General features: G+C 38.2%; 1 protein-coding gene across 1 annotated transcript in view; it reads right to left on the bottom strand.

The window, feature by feature from the left end:
- SPON1 (spondin 1) overlaps positions 1 to 22,053 on the bottom strand; it is a 380,307-nt gene that overhangs the window by 162,675 nt on the left and 195,579 nt on the right. Inside the window, exon 6 of the mRNA XM_036763668.1 lies at positions 20,111 to 20,259. Within this exon, the coding sequence (XP_036619563.1) occupies positions 20,111 to 20,259 (149 nt within the window). The remainder of the gene's footprint in view (positions 1 to 20,110; positions 20,260 to 22,053) is intronic.

Consider the following 22,053-nt stretch of genomic DNA (forward strand, 5'->3'; position numbering starts at 1 on the left):
AAGAAAATGTAAAATGTCTCATTAAAAAAAAACTCAGCTGGAAAATAGATGGAAGAAATAATTTAAATGAACTCCCTGAAAGCCATGATCAAAGAAAAAACACAGGCATTATATTTTAAGAAATTATCAAGGAAAACTTCCCCAAGATCTTAGATCTAGAAAGCAAAACAGGAATTGAAAGAATCCACCAACCTCCTAAAAGAGGTGCCAAAATGAAAATTCCCAGGAATATTATAGAACTCCCAGGATAAAGAGAAAACATTTCAAGCAAGAAAGAGTTCAAGAAAGAAACAATTCAAATATCATGGAGTAACAGTCAGGATCACACCAGATTTAGTGGCTTCCACATTAATGGAGAAGACGACTTGGAATATGATATTCCAGAAGTCAAAGGAGCTACAATTACAACCAAGAATCACCTATCCAGCAAAACTGAGTATAATCCTTTCACAGGGGGAGGGGATGAATATTTAATGAAATAGAGAACTTTCAAGCATTCTTGATAAGAACAGGGCTAAATAGAAAATTTGTCATTCAAACACAAAGGTCAAGAGAAGAATAAAAAGGTAAACATGAAAGAATTATCATAAGGGACTCAGTAAAGTTAAACTGTTTTCACTTTTCTTTGGGAAGATGATACTTATAACCCCTAAGAACTTTATCATTAAAAGGAGTTTACACAGACAGAGGGCAGAAGTGTGAGTCAATTATGCTTGAATAATGTCCAAAGATATGAAGGGGTGAGACAGGGGATATAGGAAAGTGGGAGGAAAATTTTCTCACATAAAAAAAATGCCCAAGGAAAAGCTTTTACAATGGAGTAGAAAATGGTGGTGGGCGATGCACGAACCTCACTCTTATTGGAATTGGTTCAAAGGGGGAAGAATATCTTTCTGTGTGTGTGTATATACATATATATATATATATATATATATATATATATATATATATATATACATATACATATATACACACACACATATATACATATATATGCATATACATACTTTTACATATATATGTATATATACATATGTGTGTATACATGTGTGTGTACCTATATACATATAAACTCAGTTATGTATAGAAGGATTAAGGGAGGCAGTGCTTAAAAGCAAAATTGACTTTTGAGGAGGAATGGGGTGGGGAGAAAAAGAGAAAGAGAGAAGAGGAGAGGAAAGGAGAGGGAAGGAGAGGGAAGGACAAGGCAGGACAGGGGAGGACAGGACAGGAAGAAAAAGAAGAATATGAGTTGGAGGGAAATAGACAGTTAGTAATCATAACTATGAATGTGAATGGAATGAACTCACCTATACAATGGAAGCAGATGCACTAGAAACCAAAATCCAATAATATGGTTTTTGTTTTTTTTTTTTCCAAGAGACATACAGAGTTAAAATAAAGGGTTGTAGCAAAATCTTTTTCAGCTGAGGTAGAAAAGGAAGGGATAGCAAACATGACCTCTGACAAAACAAAAGTGAAAACAGACCTAATTGAAAAATAATGAAGAACCTAAAAGGTACCATAGACAATGAAGTAATATAAAAAATTACAGCAAGTTTCTCTGATAAAGGCCTCGTTGTTCAAATATAGACTGAGTATAGAAAAGAATCAAATTTATAAAAATAAGAGTCATTCCCCAATTAATAAATAGTCAAAGGACATAAGCAGGAAAGTTTTCAGAAGAAGAAATCAAAGATATCTATAATCATTATTGATTAGAGAAAGACAAATTAACACAACTCTGAACTATCTCCTCTCACCTATCAGAAATGACAAATGCTGAAGGAGGTGAGGGGAAAATAGATATAGTAATGAACTGCTGGTGAAGTAGTGAACTGTTCCAACCATTCTGGAGAATAATTTGGAACTATGCCCAGCGGATGGTAAAGCTGTATACCCTATAACCCAGAAATATCATTACTAGGTCTCTAACCCAAAGAGATTTTTTAAAAATGAAAAGGATCTATATAACAAAAATATGTACAGCAGCTCTTTTTTAGTGGCAAATAATTGGATATTAAGGGGATACTCATCAATTGTGGAATAGCTGAACAAGCTGTAATTGTGCTATAAGAAATGGGGGGAGGGGCGGAACCAAGAGGGTGGCTGGAAAGCAGGGACATGCGTGAACTCCCCTGCCCCCAGATCCCTCCAAAAACCTAAAAAAATGGCTCTGAACAAATTTTAGAACTGCAGAACCTGCTAAATAGCACAAAGGAAGCAGGGCTCCAGCCCAGGACAGACTGGATGGTCATGGGGAAAGGTGTATTGCTCAGAACTGGGAGTGGAGTGGAGCAAAGCCAGCATGAGCAGCACCTGGACCAACCAGACCAGGAGCGAGGAGGAACAAGCCCTAGCACCCTGAATCAGTGAGCTGTGGCAGTTACCAGACTTCTCAACCCGTAAACACCAAAGACAATAGAGAAAGTCAGTGGGAAAAGCTGCTGGGACAGAGTGAAAGGAATTTGTGGTTAGGCCACCACGCCAGGGGTGGCGGAGATGATGCAGGTCTGAGGCTGCTTACAGAGCTACAGTTGCAGTTGCTTCTGGCCCCAGGCCCACCTGGTGGGAGGAATTCAGTGGTGGATCTGAGCAGGAGTGCAGAGCCTGCTCAGATCTGAGTCCGGTCTGAGTTGGCAGTTCTTGGGAGAAGAGTAGCACTGGTGTGGTAGAGTTTGCTATGTAGAAACAGCTGTGAAAACAACAGCACAACCCCTCAAGTTTGGGACAAAGTACTCTCTGCTCTACAAGCAGTCATACCCCCACAAAAACTCAAGGGTCAAGTAGGTTGGCTGGGAACATTGCCAGGCAGTGAAAATGGACTCAGATTTAGATTCAGACTTTGGAATCTTTCTTTGGTGACAAAGAAGACCAAAACACACAGCCAGAAGAAGTCAACAAAGTCAAAGAGCCTACATCAAAAGCCTCCAAGAAAAATATGAACTGGTCTCAGGCCATGGAATAGCTCAAAAAGGATTTGGAAAAGCAAGTTAGAGAAGTAGAGGAAAAATTGGGAAAAAAAATGAGAGTGATGCAAGAAAACCATGAAAAACAAGTCAATGACTGGCTAAAGGGACCCAAAAAATACTGAAGAAAATAACACCTCAAAAAATAGACTAACTCAAATGGCAAAAGAGCTCCAAAAACCCAATGAGGAGAAGAATGCCTTGAAAGGCAGAGTTAGCCAAATGGAAAAGGAGGTCCAAAAGACCACTGAAGAAAATACTACCTTAAAAATTAGATTGGAGCAAGCAGAAGCTAGTGACTTGATGAGAAATCAAGATATTATAAAACAGAAACAAAGGAATGAAAAAATGGAAGACAATGTGAAATATCTCATTGGAAAAACCACTGACCTGGAAAATAGATCCAGCAGAGATAATTTAAAAATTGTTGGACTACCTGAAAGCCATGATCAAAAAAAGAGCCCAAATATCATCTTCCAAGAAATTATCAAAGAGAACTTCCCTGATATTCTAGAGCCAGACGGTAAGATAGAAATTGAAAGAATCCATCGATCACCTCCCGAAAAAGATCCCAAAAAGAAAACTCCTAAGAATATCGTCGCCAAATTCCAGAGCTCCCAGATCAAGGAGAAAATACTGCAAGCAGCCAGAAAAAAACAATTTGAGTATTGTGGAAACACAATCAGGGTAACACAAGATCTAGCAGCTTCTACATTAAGGGATTGAAGGACTTGGAATATGATATTCCAGAGGTCAATGGAGCTAGGATTAAAACCAAGAATCACCTACCCATCAAAACTGAGTATCATGCTCCAAGGCAAAATATGGATTTTCAATAAAATAGAGGACTTTCAAGCTTTCTCAGTGAAAAGACCAGAGCTGAATAGAAAATTTGACTTTCAAACACAAGAATCAAGAGAAGCATGAAAAGGTAAACAAGAGAGAGAAATTATAAGGGACTTGCTAAAGTTGAACTGTTTTGCTTACTTTGCTACATGGAAAGATGATGTGTATAATTCATGAGACCTCAGTTTTAGGGTAGCTGAATGGAGTGTACATATATACATACATACATACATACATACATACATACATACATATATATATATGTGTGTGTGTGTGTGTGTATACATACATATATATATATATATATATATATATATATATATACACATAGACAGAGGGCACGGGGTGAGTTGAATATAAAGGGATGATATCTAAAAATATAAAATCAAATTAAGGGATGAGAGAGGGAGAAAGGGAGAGATATAATGGGGTAAATTATCTTGCATAAAAGTGGCAAGAACAAGCAGTTCTGTAGGAAGAGAAGAGAAGGCAGGTGAGGGGGAATGAGTGAATCTTGCTCTCATCAGATTTGACCTGAGGAGGGGATAACATACACACTCAATTGGGTATCTTACCCCACAGGAAATAAGGAGAAAGGAGATAAAAAAGGGGGCATGATAGAAGGGAGGGCAGTTGGGGGAGGAGGTAATCAAAAACAAACACTTTCAAAAAGGGACAGGGTCAAGGGAGAAAACTGAATAAAGGGGGATAGGATAGGAAGGAGCAAAATATAGTTAGTCTTTCACAACATGGGTATTGTGGAAGGGTTTTACATAATGATACTCATGTGGCCTATGTTGAATTGCTTGTCTTCTTAGGGAGGTTGGGTGGGGAGGGAAGAGGGGAGAGAATTTGGAACTCAAAATTTTAAAAATAGATGTTCAAAAAAAATTTTTGCATGCAACTAGGAAATAAGATATACAGGCTATGGGGCATAGAAATTTATCTTGCCCTACAAGAAAATAAGAGAAAAGGGAATGGGGGAGAGTGGGGTGATGGAAAGGAAGACTGACTGGGGAATGGGGCAACCAGAATATATGCCATCTTGGAGTGGGGGGAGGGTAGAAATGGGGAAAAAATTTGTAATTCAAACTCTTGTGAAAATCAATGCTGAAAACTAAATATAATAAATAAATTAAATAAATTTAAAAAATAAAATAACATTGTTCAAAAATAAAAAAGTGGTAAAGACTTTATAAAAAAGAGATATTGCAGAGAAAGTCTTTACAAACCTTAAAGCATCATATAAATAAACATCACCTTTTATGACGAAAAATGGGGGGGGTAGTTTCAGGAAAACATGGCAAGACCTATATGAACTGACGCAAAATAAAGGGAAAACCAGAAGATCATTGTGCATAGTAACAGCAATGTTGTAATGATGGTCAACTGCAAAAGACTTGACTAGTCTGATCCATGAAATGATTCAAGATGATTCTAAAGGACTGATGATGAAAAAATGCTATCCAATTCTAAAAAGAAAACAGATTAACTTTGAGTACAAACTGAAGTATAATTTTCTCTATTTTTGTTGCTTTTAAAAAATACAGCTGACATTAAAATATGTTTTGCATGATTTCACATGTATAATTGATATCATATTGCTCGGCTTCTCCGGGGTAGGTGACGGAACAGGAGGAAGAGAATTTGGAACTCAAAATTTAAAAAGAAAAGAATGTTTAAGGTAAATAAATACATAATACATTTTAATAAAAAAAATGAGTTCCTAGTTCTCTCTTTTTCTCCTATGCTTCAGGCTTCCTTGAGAAGGCAATCAATTTTATATTGCTCATACATGTGAAGTCATGCAAAACAAATGTCCATACCAGCCACGTAACAAAAGAAAACACAGATCAAAAAACAACCCCAAGAAAAATAAAGTTTAAAAAATATGCTTCAATCCACATTCAGAGTTCATTAGCTTTCTCTCTGGGGGTAGATAGCATTTTTCATTATGAGTTTCTTTGGAACTGCCCTGGCCTATTGTCTCGTTCAGACTACCTCAGTCTTTCACACTTGATCATTGTTACAGTGCTGCTGTTACTGTTTTCCTGGTTCTGCCCACTTCACTTTGCATGAGTTCATACATGTCTTCCCCAGCTTTTCTGAAGCCATCTTCACCATCCTTTCTTATAGCACAATAAAATCACATCATAATTGTATAGCACAACTTGTTCAGTCATTCTCCAAATGATAGGGATCACCTCAATTTCCAATTCTTTGTTACCACAAAAAGAGCTGCTATGAATACTTTTTGTTCAAATAGGTCTTTTCCCCCTTTTCTTTGCTCTCTTTGGCCAATAAACCTAGTAGTGCTATTTCTGGGTCAGAGGGTATGCAGAGTTTTGTAGCCCTTTGGGCATAGTTCCAAATTGTTCTCCAGAATGGTTGGAGTAGTTCACAACTCCACCAACAATGCATCAGTGTCCCAGAAATTAAACCCTTGAATTTGGGGGCATATCTGTTGCTAATCTTTCTACCCTATAGCTATCCCTCTGTGATAACTAGGTTCCTGGAGAGACATATGTATTGCATATTGTACATATGTGCATCGTACATACGTGTGTACATGTATGTGTGAACCTGTGTGTGTATGAATGTGCATGTATCTATATCTCCAAATCCATTCCTGTCACCCTTTCTAAGGTGTACTCTCTAAATGATCATGAGGTCTCATAATCATATCCTAAACTCAGGCCTAGAAACCTAAATGCCACACTCAGACCCCACCATCTTAATTAGCTGCCCACTTCCCAAATCCGTCTTTGTCTTCTAAAAGCCTTGCCCTAAATGGTCAGAAGCTATGCAAGTGTTACCAAGGCCTCTCTGGTATTCAGCTTCTTGCTCAAAACTTCACAATCGCTAGGGCTGCTTTCTAGGCTCCTTGTAAGCAGTATCATCTGAGCCCATGTGAATCACCAGAAGTCAGCAGCTGTTATTAAGCCTGACAGATTTGGGGAGGTTTGCTGTCACAATTTGGGTATATGTCCTGATAAGAAAGAAGACCTTTTTCTTACCACTATTGAGTCAGCAAATAAACCTTTAGTGACTCTTCGGCAGAGTCACGAGGCATCTCTACTCATCGCTTTTCCCTCTGAGCCTTCCTTACTGGATGACCTCCCGGTAGACAGCCCCTATAAATCCACACGATTGTTCCTTGAAGCTACTTTTCCTTTAGAAAATCCAGTTCCATTCCCTTTAGAGAAAAGAGGCTCGTAACTGTTCCTTAAATCCAAGTACTCAGGGGCTGTTTTTCATCCCATATGGCTTTGTGTGATATCCTTCACCCTCCCATCTCTGGATACAGGCCAGGATTCATATCAGCTATTTCCCAATTGTCCTTCTTCTATCCCATTCTTTTAAAAATTTTAAATAAGCACTTCAATACCACTAATAACCCTAAGATTAGAGCACCATTCCTTCATCCCCTTTACTTTCTCTTTCAGAAGGGGGACCAATCTGTTCTTTAGGCTTAGATAGTAGCCACTTGGCTATGGCAGAATTTTTTTAATGTATATGTGTATTCAGTTGTTTTTTTCAGTCATCTCCAACTCTTTAGGACCTCATTTGGGGTTTTCTTGGCAGAGATACTGGAGTGGCTTGCCATTTCCTTCTACAGCTCATTTTACAGATGAGGAAACTGAGGCAAACAAGGTTAAGTGACTTGCTCAGGGTCACACAGCTAGTAAGTGTCTGAGGCAAGATTTGAAGTTAGGAAGATGACTCTTTCTGACTCTAGGCCCAGCACTCTTTCCACAGTGCCATCCTCCTGCAAAATTCTTACTGCTGTCCAGATTTGCTAGAAATAAGATTCTAGGTCCCTTTTCATTTTTCTGTTAGTCCTTCCCCTGGAAAACTGCATGCAAAGAGAGGTTCTTCATATTATTCATCCTTTTGTGAGACCCTTACCTTAGCATAAGGTATCAAAAGACCCCAGTCTTCCCTGTGATCGTTCATTACAATTAATCTTTTGGAACCTCACTTCTATTTCCTAAGAATATTAAAAACACTGATGGGGTTGGGGAGGAAGTTAATCAGAAAAAACTGTTCTTCTAAAATATTTCTCAAAGCAACTCTTTATGATGTTGAGAAGTGCTGCTTAGCACATGAGTGTAGAAGATAACCAGGGCACATGTGAGTGTCTGAGAGAAGGGCAGGAGAGTGGAAGGTGGTGTTTAAGCATCTGACAGATGGTTTACATCTTATGACTTCCTATTCTTCCTTGATTTGTGCTCATTTATCTTTGATCCAGGGGAAGAAAGGCAAGATGAAATTTCCCTACCTTGGGAAAGTTCCCAAGCTTGGAGGTATAGCAAGTGCCCAAGGCAGGTAAGAAGACAAAGACAAGGAGGGAAGGGCCAGAAAAGGCAACTTCAAAGTCCCTAAAGAGTAAAGAGTTGACTAGCTCTCATACACTAACCCACAAGGCAATGACAAGCAGCGACCTGCTGCTTAAATTTAACTTCCTGGCAGTCTTAGAGAGGGCTAGGCCTCTCTACCATTCTCGTTAATGTCAAAGTTGTTTTTGCAAAGTGTTTTGTAGGGACATGCATAGGGGGTAGAGTGATGAAGGAGAAATGATTGGAGGGAAATATTTTTTTTATTTTCTTCTCAAAAATCTGTGTCTGTATGTGCACCCAAGTGTGTAGAAAAAAGAGTGCATTTCCACACAGTATTAAGGGAACAGCACAGTATCAGGAGCAATCAGTGATTAGGTAGAATCAGATTCAATGACTACCATTTGGGGGTAGTCCTGCAGAGCTGGACACAAAATGAGTTCTTAGTAAAGAAGAAATCTGCTTATTTTCAACCTTCCTTTTTGACTTGCTTAACTCTTTACTAGGAGTTCATTTTTTTAGGCCTCACTTTCTCAACATTTATTCTCCTTAGCTTATTACATAAAGGTAAATTTAGGGATTCCCCCAAAAAACAGATTCTTTCACCCTGAAAATATTTACCTTATTTTCAAATGGATTTCACTCAATGTTTTCATCCTTCTACCCACCCATCCATCCATTTGAGAAATAGCTGTTGAGTACAAAGCTCCTTTGTATTCACAACCGTTAATCCAGATTTATAGTAGAATGCACTAAGTGCTATCTAGATAAATGCTCAGGTCCTCCTATTTTTCCAATGGAATGTCATAACCATGGGGCTTTTGATGTGAATCCAACAGGAAGCAGACAAGAGGAGTTGGCCAATAATAGATCATAATAATGAACCTTTATATTAGAAGAACACTTTCAACTCACATATATTAATCTTTTTTATGTCCTTAATCAATGTTTGGGAACAAAATGTTTCTCAATTAAGAATAAAAAATCTCATGGCACTAGAAGTAGAGCTTTAAAGTTATGAAAGCTAGTCTGTAGCAGTGTTTCTTCAGGAGGTGAGGGGGAGGACAGGATTTGTTTAAAGAACTCGCTGAGACTAAAGAAAAAAAAATCAAACAAAGGAGACCTTTCCATTCTTTATAAAATCAAAGTCACCATCACAGGCAGAAGAGTGATGGTGGTCAAAGAGAGAATTAGTAAGGGTATGGGACAGGATGGCATGAGGAGCGCTACTGAGGTGACTAAGATGCCGAATCTAACTAATTTAGAGGAAGAGGGCAGTGCGGGCTGTTCTGAATTATCAATTTTTTAAATTGCATTTTATGACTTTCAAAGCACATACTCAACATGCTGTTAACACAGTCTTTCCAAGTATAGGTCCTGGCAGTCCTGCTTTCAGGAAGAGATAGAACCCCATCATAATTAGCAGAAACCCTAGGCATTCAGACAATTTATATGATCTAATCCAAACCCTTTGTTCTCCTAAGAGAAATGATCAGTCCCTCCTATGATCTTATTTTACACTTCATTTGCTTTATAAATTCTTTCCTCAGCCCAGCCCAAGCTGAATGTTCCCATCTTCCCAGTGAGTAACTGCAAACGATGGAAGTTTTACCTGATTTACAAAGATAGACTTTCCAGTCCAAAGAATTAAAGACTGTCCAATGCTATACACACTGGAGAGACATGAAGGAAGAGGAGAGATTCTGTGAGAATAGGGAAAAGCCTCTCATTTCAAGAGAGGTCTTTTTTCATTCATGACCCCAAATAGAATCCTTTGCCATGATGGGCTCATTCCTTTAGAAGGTCAAGGTTCCTTTCAGATGGTGCCATAAATAACGATAGCTGTATCTCTGCTGCAGCGGGATGCAGAAAAATGTTGACAAAGTCTTCAATTGTGCCAGACTGCACTGTCAGACTCAGCTTCTATGACAGAATCCTTTAAGTAAATGCATCCTCTTTAAAAATGAAGGCGAGAATAAGAACAAAAGAGGCAAAGTAAGGCAATGGGGGCTGGTACGAAAGGAAGGGGGTTGCCTTTTTAGCAGCAACATGTCCTCCATCTTTACTGCTGACCTGTTAATGCAATTCATTAGCAACTTATCAACATCAAATCCAGGAGATTCATGCAATAGAGAGATAAAATAGGTATATACTATGTCTGACCTTTTTACAGCATGATATGCTAGAGAGAATGTTGAATTTGGAGTCAGAGAACCTGGATTTGAATCTAGGCTCTCTGTACAACCTTGGGTAAACCATTTAATCTCTTTGGGACTCAGTTTTCTCTTTTATGAAAGTGTTGAATCAGATGATTGCCAAGATCCTTTCTAACTCAACATCCTATGATCCTAATAAAGATCCAATAAATGTAATGTGACTTTGGGGGTAGAAGCAGCCAATGTATAGGAAGCAATATCCACCGCTAGTTCCTAAAACCTTCCTCTGTAAAACAAAGGAGTTGGACTAGATGCCCTTTGGGGTTTAGAGCCTTCCAGCTTGAAATGTCTAAACCTATGAAGATGTCACTGACTAGGATGCCATTTTATAGAGCCAAACTAGTTTCTAAGAAACCCCTGAAAAAAATTGCGCATGATGCTTCCTAAAGCCAGAGGCATTTGTTTCCAAATGCAGGCAGCCATTTCAGCTTTGCAGAGAAAATGTGGAAAAGATGTTTTCACTCTCCATCTAAAACCACAGGAAGGGGTCCCAGATCCCATCACTCTTTTCATTTTATTTTGTGAAGCTGGGGCTCTGGTTGCCAAATGCTCTGTCTTTTGACTTGCTGAATTCTCTATTTGGACGAAGGGTTACCTTTATTGGTTAAGTATTTCTGGACTAGTCATTCACCTATCATTCAGCTAGTGAATGGATATCTCCCTGATTTTGAGGTATGGTCCTCTGGGGAGACAAAGAGGTCTAATATCATTCCTTACCCTATAAGAATAATTTTGGAAGATAGGGTATGGATGCAAATAATTACAATATAAATCAGCCCTGGGATATGTGACACATGGATGGTATAGGCACAATGTTATCGGAGTACAGAGGCAGATAGGAAAACTCACTTCACTCACTTCTAGATAAGTGATTAGGGCATGTATCAGGTCTAGATGAAATTTGAACTGGGGTTTGATGAGATTGATTAATATTTCAATAGGCTGGGGTGGGGAATAGCCCAGCTTATCAGCATCTAGTCTGATGATACAGCAAGCAAAAAGGGATATACAGGTATTCACATCACATCCACTATGCAGCCACCTGCTAGGCAATAGGATGTTTGAATTTGGAATTCCTAGTAGGCTTATCCAACTGGCAAACTCAACAGCATTTTTGAGTCCAGTATCAAGATAGGCCACCTGACCTTTCCCACCATAGACCTATGAAAGAATAGGTACTGGGACAGCTAGGTGGTGCAGGGGATACAGCACCAGCTTTGGAGTCAGGAAGACCTGAGTTCAAATCCGTCCTCAGAAACTTACTATCTGTGTGACCCTGGGCAAGTCATTAAACCCCCATTGCCTCCAAAATAAAAAACAAAAAAAGAAAATAAAGAAGAGGTCCCTAGAGATCAGTGTCAGCAGTGATTGGCTAGTATTTAAGGGGTACTGCCAATCTCTAGTAGCAAGCCATCTTACTAACTCCATAATAGTAATTTATCTAGTGCTTTCAAGATCTCTAATTCAACAAGAGAGAAGATTAGAAGAGAAAGAACAAACACTCTGACCATCACCCCAAACAAAATCTATCGATCTCTTCTTGATAAGGCAAGGATATGAATCCATCTATATATGGCCTAACTATATTGCCATCTAAACTTTGAGGCTTAATATAACAATCATTCCAGAGAAGGGCCAAGGAAATGTATATGCAAAGGCACAGATGTATAAACACAAAATGTGCCGTACATGTGAGTGCAAGTATTGACTTAAGCATTGGATTCATGGAGAGAAGTAGTACAGATTGGTAGAAAAAGATTTGTGCTCTATGGCAAGAGATTTTGATTTCCAGCTCTGTTGCTTAGTTACTATGTGACCCTGGGCAAGTCACTTAATTTTTCTGTGCCTCATTTTATTAATCCTTAACATGGAGATAATAATAATATGGTGCGTAGGCATTGGGCTGTAAGGAGGAAGGCTTTTTGTAAAGTGAAAGTTATATAAATGTCAATTGTCATGGGATGTGATAACAACTAATAACGATGGAGAGAATAATGAAAGAGGTTACCAATAAACTGGAGAGATGTTAGGGTCAAAGTATAGGGGTCCTTGAATACTGAGGCCCAATTATAATAAAGACATCAATTGAATCAGATCCCTTCTAACTTTAATTTAATCAAAATTCGAATGAGCCAAATGAAATAAAATTCACTTGATTCAGGCTCCACACCAGAATGTGCTCTCCATTTTGTACCTCCCTATGGATTCTCTCTTACTTCAGTTTAGAAATGTGGAAGGCAGTGCAACTTAGTTAAAAGAGTCAAGAGACCTGCTTTGAACTCAGCTCTGCCACTTAGCAGTTGTTTGACCTTAAGTAAATCACTAATATTTTCTGGGCCTCAGTTTCTCTATCTGAACAAAAGAAGAAGTTATAGTAGATGAGCTCCATGATCTCTTCCAGCACTGATGGTCCATTACTTCACATTGAAAAGAAACTAACTAAAGTTCTGTCTAGGACATAGGACAGAGGTTCTTAACCTGGGGTGGACATAGGACAGGGGTTCTTAACCAAAGGTCTGTGAATTTTAAAATATATATATATAGACTTAAACTCCCATCCCTATATGTGGAAAAGCTATTTTATGCTTAAAAGTTTAAAGATTGGCAAAAAGTGAGTGACTGAGGTGATGTAAATGTTGGCTTTAGTCACGAAAGTGATTTTTTTCTTAGCATTTCCAAAGCCTCCTCCTCACCCAGCTTCTTTAATAACATGGAGCTGACACTTGTATTGAACATTTCCTTCAGTTAAGTGGCCTTTACAATGCTTATGTGGATAACTTGTTTTCCTATTTTAATAGGTAGAATCAGATTGGACAAAATTCAACTTTTCTATTCTAATTCAGCTAGAATAATAACAGAGGCAGCACAGGGATAGCAGGAAGAATCTAATTTGCATTTGTTATGTGCCAATGTTACCTATAAGGCACTGAGAAATAAAGCATGGGGGGGGGATAAGGGCAGGAAAGAGAAAGATGGAAAAAGAAAAGAGGGAGAGAGGTAGAGAAAGGGAGAGGGAGAGGGAGAGGGAGAGGGAGGGAGAGACAGAGAGAGAGAGAGAGAGAGAGAGAGAGAGAGAGAGAGAGAGACAGAGACAGAGAGAGAGAGAGAGAGAGAGAGAGAGAGAGAGAGAGAGAGAGAGAGAGAGAGAGGTCACTGCTATATCTCAATGGCTGAGATACAGACTGAATGAGACAGTTGGAGAGAGACAGAGACAGGTGAGTGGTTTTTCTTGTTGAAGCATAAGTTGGACTTGACGGCCTCTGAGGTTCCTTCCAACTCATATTCTGGGATTCACTTTATCTTTTTCTTCATTTAGGTTTTTTGTGTTCAGCTAAAGACTGTTGCAAAACTTAGAAAGCATTGAGTAGGTTCAGTGTGAGCCTCAGAATAAATTACTACATTAGGGTAAGTTTATAAGCAAGAAAATATACAACATTTCTGAACTAATTCAATAAAACAACTTGGACCAAAATGGGTCCATTCTCACTGAGTGTTTAGTGTTGAAAAAGCTTTCAACTCTGATTTTCAATTCAGCCAAAGGCAAAGAGAGTGACTCTGAAAGTTTGGTGTATATACCTGTGACAAAGAATCAGTCAACTTCTTTTTCTGGGATTGACCTTGATTGAATGCTAGTTAGAATTATCCTGAGACACCTCTGGCATAGATCCAAATACATAGAACAGAATAAAAAATGATGTGACATATTTTCCAGATCAGGGACAGTACAAACACATTACTAGACGATGCAATGTTGTCACATATCTGCCTCATTGCATTTTTAAAAATCTGGTTTACACTACAGTAATCTTACATCCTCCTGCTGTGCACATGTTATTTTAAAATGAGGTTATGTGCTCTTCCAAGTGACTTCTTGGTTTGTCTAATTTTACGAACAATGAATAAGTCAATATATTTGAATCTTGATGTGGTTTGGTTAATTTTATAATCAATCATATCTTGGCTAATAAGGTCAGACATTAGGAAGAAAAAAAGATGAACACTAAAGGAGCTACAGACTAAGAGATGGGAACAAACCGGTGTTGCCAGGTGCAGCTAGGGAGGGATGATTCCATTTTGTTCAATTCAACACTTATTCATTAAGTCTCTATGCTAAGCACAAGGCACTGTGTTAGACAATGGGCACAGAAAGTTGGAAAAAAACTTGATAATTCCTGCCTTCAGGCATCCTACAGTTTAGTGGGGGTGAGATACTTACACCGGTAAATATCCTACCAGTTAGAATGCATTAGGTATACAATAGAGGTTCAGCTTGAATAAGCAAGAGATTTGGGGAGGTAAAAATGACAGAACTTGAAAACTGAATGGATATATGTAGGACAGAGACAGAAAAGATGCAAAGATTAATCCCAGGTTTCCAGCATGAGTGGCTGGGAGGATGATTACACTATTAGCAGAAAAACAGAACTGGGGAGAGGTAAAATTGTGATAGGGGAGAGCTAGGGGAAGAGAAGTTTAATTTTAGAGATGAATTTCAAGTGTTAGCAGGCCTTATAGGTGCTGGTAGTTTGAGATGCAAGGCTGGAGCTCTGAGGAGAGATGGAGGGTGGAGATAAAAATCTGGGAGTTATGTGAAAAGAAATGACAATTAAACCCATGGGAATGGATGAGACTAGGAAGAGAAAAAATTTAGAGTGAGGTTTCAAAAGTCCATAAACTTGGATAGAAAAAAAATTACATCTTTATTCTCTGTAACCTTTAATTGAAAATTAGCAGTTATTCATTTATTTAAGACATTAACCTGAAAAGGCATCCACAGGCTTCCCTAGCCTGATGAAGGGGCTCATGATACCAAAAAAGGATAAAGTCCCCTGACCTAGAAGGAGATGGGAAGAGGGCTTGCCTAGGACAGAACTTTATGGAATATACATATTTAAGGAGATGAATATGGATGAAGCACCTTCAAAGGGGTAGGGAAGGAGCATAAGGAGAAAACCATAAAAAATACAAGACCTTGAAAAAAGGGGGAGAGGAGGGCTTCAAGAAAGCAAGAAGCACTGAAGGGGTCACAAGTAGAAAAAGTTTAAGCCTTGACTCCAGTATGGATACTTCCCTGGGTACAAGGAAAGAGGACAAAAGAAAAAATAAGTTTTGGATTTGGTAATAAGGCCATCAATGGCCTCAGAGAGAACTGACAAGATAATATAACGACAGGGTTGTTGAGTCAAAACAAGAAGTTTATAGCATAGTTGAGACCTCATAATGTTTGAAGGCAAAGAGATAGAAAGTCAGAGATTGAAGGTACATGTGTGAGAGAGATTGATTTTTTTGGAGGGTTAGGAGACTGGAGGAGATGAGATGGAAGGTCCAGAAAGAAGGTCACTTTAGCAAAGAGGTGAGCCACTTCTTTCTCTGAGATTGGAGGGAAAGAGTAGAGGGATAGTAAGAATATTCAGTGGGCTCCCAAAGACACTGGTCTCTGTCTCAACTGATGTACAACACTGCTCTTTCATTATGCTGGACTTTATATACATTCTACTATATCTTCCGCTTCTTGACATGAATAACTCCATTTTTGAACAAAAGTCCATTTTAGTGTCAACATCTAACTCCTTTTTCTTCCAGTTCTTGTATGAGGCCAACAAGAGACCAACAGAGTCCATTCTGTCTTGTACCTCGCCTAGGGCAACGACAGACTAGCAGATTAGACTGGTTCTCCTTCTTCCGGTGAAACACAACAAATTGTTTCCAAGGTTAAGGGCTAACCAGTTATGAATACATGATTATGTGTTTTCTGCCTATTGTAAATGCATGTGAGAAAGAATTTTTATTCCAGAAGCCCTTTTGCCCTCATAGAGATACCCTTCTCTGTGTGCCATCTGATGGTTTTCGCTGGCTTGTCTTGTTAGGATGTATGGAATAGAGTCTCTTACTGACTTGTATCCTAAAGCATAATAAAATGGGCTTTCCTTCCACAAGTTTTCCTCTTGTCTTCTCCAAACTGGTAGAGTCTATATTTAAGTATATTTAAGAATAGAAAAGAAGGAAATGATACTTTAAGTAAAACATGTTGGCTTCATTTTTGAAAAAAGATAAATAGAAGAAATGACAGTTCCCAAAAAGAATAAATAAATGGAAAACACACATACACAAACTAAGTTGTGTTGAAAAGTCTGTCTTCAAACAGAAGAAATTTGAAATAACAACAGAACCAATGGTTCTAATTAGCAATAAAAATGTCTAAGGCAGTAGCTGTTAAAGTCTTGGTATATAAAGTATTTTATAAACCTTTAAAATGCTATATAAATTTAAGCTAGTATTATTATTATATGCCAATGATCGTGCATATAATTTCCATCTATTTTAGAACTAAGAAATAATTACAGATTTGCCAGATCACATCACAGAATGTTGGAATATTCAGAATTCCAGAAGCTATGGAATATTTCAGTGGTAGAATGCTAGTGAGAACTTTTAAAATAAAGAAAAACTAAATCAGAAAGTAAAGCAGGTATCCGACATTACAAGACGCTGAATATGCAAATACAGCTTGCCAGTCATGATGGCTCCTATATCTGATCTCCCATTTGTTCCATTCTTCCATGACTAACTCCTAGCTAGCCTATCATTTTCCCTGGTCTCAAGGTTTGCAAGGAAAACGAGCTAAGAACATTCTCAAAATTCCCCTTAATGTTCCACAAATCCTAATCAAATGTAATATATCAATTGAGGCTTCAACTCTCAAAGTATCTGTTAGCTAATTCATATGTTTAATCACTTTTCATCAGAATAAAGTATAACCTAGTCTGTCCAAAAGAAAGATCTGTACCCTAGGAAGATTCATATTTATCCACAGTGATCACATAGGGAATTGTTCTAAGTTTTCCTAATTTGGTCAAAAACTGTTTGAGAACTTACAGGAAGATCTTATTGTGAATTTTCTTTAACGGGATAACTCCAAGAAACAAAAGGGTAGGGGCCTCTATTCTCCTGGGCCTACAGATGAACCCACTTTGAGGAATTTTTAAAAGTTGAGATGAATTTTAGCATTACCTTTGGTCCTTTTTGCCTGAAACTAGATCAGCATTTTTCAGACTTTGAAAGAATCATATTTATTGTATAAGTTATGAAAGATTAATCAAGAATTATAAAATCATGTTCTCTATAATTAAAATCATAATAAAGGAAAACTTGTATTGACTTCAAGCCAATGCTATGTTAAGAAGTCTAAAATTTTTTATAGTCAGCATTATTATTTTTAACAAAAAAGTGATAATGAGTACTAAGATTGAAGATGACAACTATGAAGATTTTCTCAGTAAAAGAGTGAGAGACAGATTTCAGGTATCTGAGGAGTGAGAGAGATAAATGAAGAAACAGAGACAACCAGAGGCAACTACTCTTTATAGAAATTTAACAATGAAGAGGAAGCACATTGAACTGAGAGAGTATAGGAGGCTGAGGTGAAGAGGGAAAGCGTCCCAGCCATGGGGGGAGGGGAAGGATCAGGAATCATATACAAAGGCACTGGTGAGAGCTAGAATGTTGCATATGGTGCACAACACATAGGCTAATTTGGTTAGAATGTAAGAATGCACAAAGTGACTAATGTGAAATCAGTTTGGAAAGATAGGGAGGAGCCAGATTATGAAGGATTTTCAATGGCAAACAAATCTACATGGGTGGAGGCAATTTCTACACCAATATTTCCCTGTATCTATGAAATCACAGGTTGACTTCCACTCAAAATGTATACTCTGTAAAATAAGGATGAACCTATTAACTGTTAGACTATTAATAACTATGGTAGCTTGAAATGTGACTAAACCTGGGTTGGTACTTTGGGAATATACAAGAGGGACAGGTGCTACCTGGGACAACTTTTCCTGCATTGACAGTTTTCTTTGTAGAAATTCCCAAAGCCTATAAATGCTATGTCTGTAGCCTCTTTAGCACACACCTCTCTTAATATCTAAGAACCTTCACCTACTTCTTGTTCATTACTAAACAGTGCAGAGTACTTTCTGAGATAGTCCTTAACTTCCAGAGGTAGGAAGTAGAAGCATTTGAGAAGAACTCTACAGTATTATGGGCTACCTCTCACACTCAAAAGGAGAATAGAAAAAGGAATAATCCCAGTGGTTCTACTGGCAGATGGGGAAGGAAGAGGGAAATAACACTCCCATGAAGATAACACTTTCCAACTTCAGAATGGGATTCCAAAGACAGTTACACCCTAAGGTCTAGGCAGCAGGTGTTGTGACTAGGAAGACCTGCAAGACTCTACAGAATCTTACTCCCAGGCCTCCTCTGAGTTCCAAACTAGTATACCAGAGACCTATGTGCTACTCTTGTCTGGTGCTTGTTGTCTGTGTGACCTTGGGTAGATAATGTTGCCTGCTCAGGTTTCAGATATAGAGAGGCATGAGCAGGACTCTATTCCGAGCATAAGTAGCCTTAAAAAGGCATGGAGATGGAAGACATGAAGGGAAAGGATGAAAATGGAACAGGCTAATTGGAGCATTAAGTCCACAAAGATAAGTAATATGAAATTAGAGAAATAGGGTAATGAAAAGGGCCTTGAAAGCCATTACTTTATTTGGTCACTAGGAAGCCTCTAGAGTACTGACCAGGTAATGGACCCCTTAAAAAGAATATTCAGACCAAGACCCATTAGAACTACAATCCCTCTGGGAACTTTCACTAAGAATGAAGAGCAGTGGCAGGCCCTCCCTCCCATTCATGGATGTTCAGTTTGGTCACTTAGCAAGAATAGGAGAGTGGGTTCAGCTCAGTTCATCTTCAGGTAGCTAGGTCAGGGAAAATAATCAAGGCTCTAAGCCTCTCATTTATACTAAGCATAGGCATGTCCCATCAAAGGATGCTCCTCTTTACCATACTTCCTCTATATTTTTCTGCTTTCCCTCTTTCTTAATGCTAAATGCATAATGGACAATCTTCCATATTTTAAGTCCTTTGTCTCTTTGCTGCAGGGAAATTGCTATACAATACACACACAAATTATGGTCTGATAGTTCTCTCTTGACGTTTAACCAACTGTCTGGGTTGGAAATTTATAACGATACAGCAGCTAGGATTCTAAGAAACAAGGAATGAGAGTTGTCTTCTTAAAAATGACATTAGTTAAGTATTTGTCCTCCCCTTCACCCCCCCCACAAAACCCTCAGTTATCATTTTTCATTTTATTTCCTAAGACAGAATTTTTTAAATTGAAAATCAATTCTTCAATCACCTCAAATTTCTAATAATTTAAATTATTATTTAATATAGCAGGAATGAATATCTACAATTTAGCTTTAACTGGCTTTTTAGCTCACTCTCAACAAAATAGAAATGTTTGCAGGGCCAATTATTTCTTCAGACTTCTACTCTATTTGCTAAGGAGAAGAAAGCCCCTCACTAGGGAAATTCACCAAATACCTTATTTTTTTAATCTTACCAATACAAGATAATAAAGGTTGTTACTTTAGTTCTTAGGTACCACACTAGAACTTACCTACTAAGTCAGAAATAGGCTACGGTGGGATTTGGTAAAGTAGTTCCCCTTTTCTTTCTTCCCTTCCTTCTCTAACCAATTTCAATTCCCTCCTCCATCTTCTCAAAAATCACAGCTATTACCCATATTTGATAAAAAAAACAGTTCTTGCAAATTTTAAATCCCTTGGAAAGTGCAAGTTTTAATAAAAGGCCTCCTCCCCACCTTCACCTTAACCATTCTACAATTTCTCATTTTTAATAACATATCAATATTGTGATAACTTACCTGCTGTCGAATTTCTTCTTCCATTTTGACTGGAGAGCCCAATTCTGCAACTTGCTTAACTCCCTCACTAGCATAACCTCCATATTCCCACAGCACGTAGTTCTTGGAATGCGATCCACCAATAATGGCTGACCAATGGTTGGCCCGGCCTAAAAAAGCATTTGTGACTTAGTTATGGTTGGTATAATTAATATACATGCATAAAATGACTCAAATTTGTCAGAGGGTGGGAGTGATGACATATAAAATATGTGTAGTCTTCACTGTTAAGGAATTCATAATGTGTGAGAAACTTAAAATAGGTAAAATTAACAGGGTAACCTTGGTAGGAAAGGCCCAGTTAAACCTAAGGAAAATGAAGTTAGAAAAATGCTCCTTCACTACTTCCTATCTCCCTCTTTGTAACCCTCTCTCCTCTCCTTCAGGTTTAGTGTGGTACAGAGTTAAAAACTCTGGATCAAAAGTTAGAAAACTTTGGTTCAAATGCTGACTCTTTTGTTTACTCCCTGTATGATCTTGGGGCATTCTCACAATCTCCTGGTCCTTAATTTCTTCATCTTTAAAATGATGGTATTAGACTTAAGGGCAGCTAGGTGGTACAGTGGATAGAGCATGGAGCCTGGAGTAAGGAAGACTCATCTTCCACAGTTCAAATCTGTCCTCAGACACTTAATACCTGTGTGACCCTGGGCAAGTCACTTAACCTTGTTTGCCTCAGTTTCCTCATCTGAAAAATGAGCTGGAGAAGGAAATGGCAAATAATTCTAGTATCTGTGCCAAGAAATCCCAAATGGGGTCATGGAGAGATGAACACAACATCGGACAACTTTGGACTTGATGGCCTCTGAGGTCCCTTCTAAATCTATGATCCTGTAAATAATCTCATCTTGCTTTCTGACTGCCCAGAGCCCTTAGCTGTAGTGTCATACTGAAAGCCTATCCTTCATGGTAGTCCTCCTCCTTTGTTCCTTTCTACCAAAAGTTCTATTCCCTGCTGACAGTAGATCTTCACTGTTGATAGAAAGTCCTGATTGAATTAATTCTTACTAAGGTAGAAATGACTAAAAGCCTGAAAGAGAACCTTAGTGATATATATTAGTTACATTTTAGAAGGGGAAATTGTCATTCATAAAGTCTTAGAAATCACCCAGTAACCATCATACATTAGACATTAATCCCTCCTATGACATCCCAGAAAAGTGGTCATCCAGCTTTTCCTTGAAGACCACCAGTGATAGGGAACACATTACTTCCAAAGACAATCCATTTCACATTTGGACAACTTTAATTATTAGAAAGTTTTTTTCTTATGGTGATCAAAACCTGCCTCTGAAGCCTCTACTCAATTTAATCCTAAAATATTTTCTCCTTCAGGATAAAAATCCCCATTGCCTTCAACCAACCTTCAGCCAAATCCCTGGACTGAATTACTGATGCTCTACTGACCAGATGCTTGGCCTGGTTCCCTGACCTCTCCCTGTTCCCCAACCCTCCCCTGACCTTTATTCAGCAGCAGCATTAATAAGCATTTATGAAGTGCCTGCTCTGGGCCAGGCATTGTGGTATGACTGAGAAAGTAAGGCATCTCCTGCCCTCAAGGAACTTAGAATTCTGACTCCCAAAACTCCAAACGCCTACCCAGACCCCTGACATCTTTTTTTTTCTCCTGCTACAACAAAAAGAAATTTACTTTAAAAGTCTTTTTTTACAGAAATGCATGTCTGTAAATAAAGCTCTTTATTTGTCTATGTATGGGAATGAAAAAACCACACAATAACTATCAGTATAATAGACCTCTAAACATTAACAATACATTGGCAAAAATAAAACAGATTTCCCAAAATGAACCTTGAAGTTTTGCTATTTATTCTGTCAGAATATTTACCTTCTGTTCCTTTTCATTTTTACAGGTAAGAAGTAGTTAAATACTACTTATATAAACT

Source organism: Trichosurus vulpecula, chromosome 6 (assembly GCF_011100635.1).
Source record: "Trichosurus vulpecula isolate mTriVul1 chromosome 6, mTriVul1.pri, whole genome shotgun sequence".
Lineage (NCBI taxonomy): Eukaryota > Metazoa > Chordata > Mammalia > Diprotodontia > Phalangeridae > Trichosurus > Trichosurus vulpecula.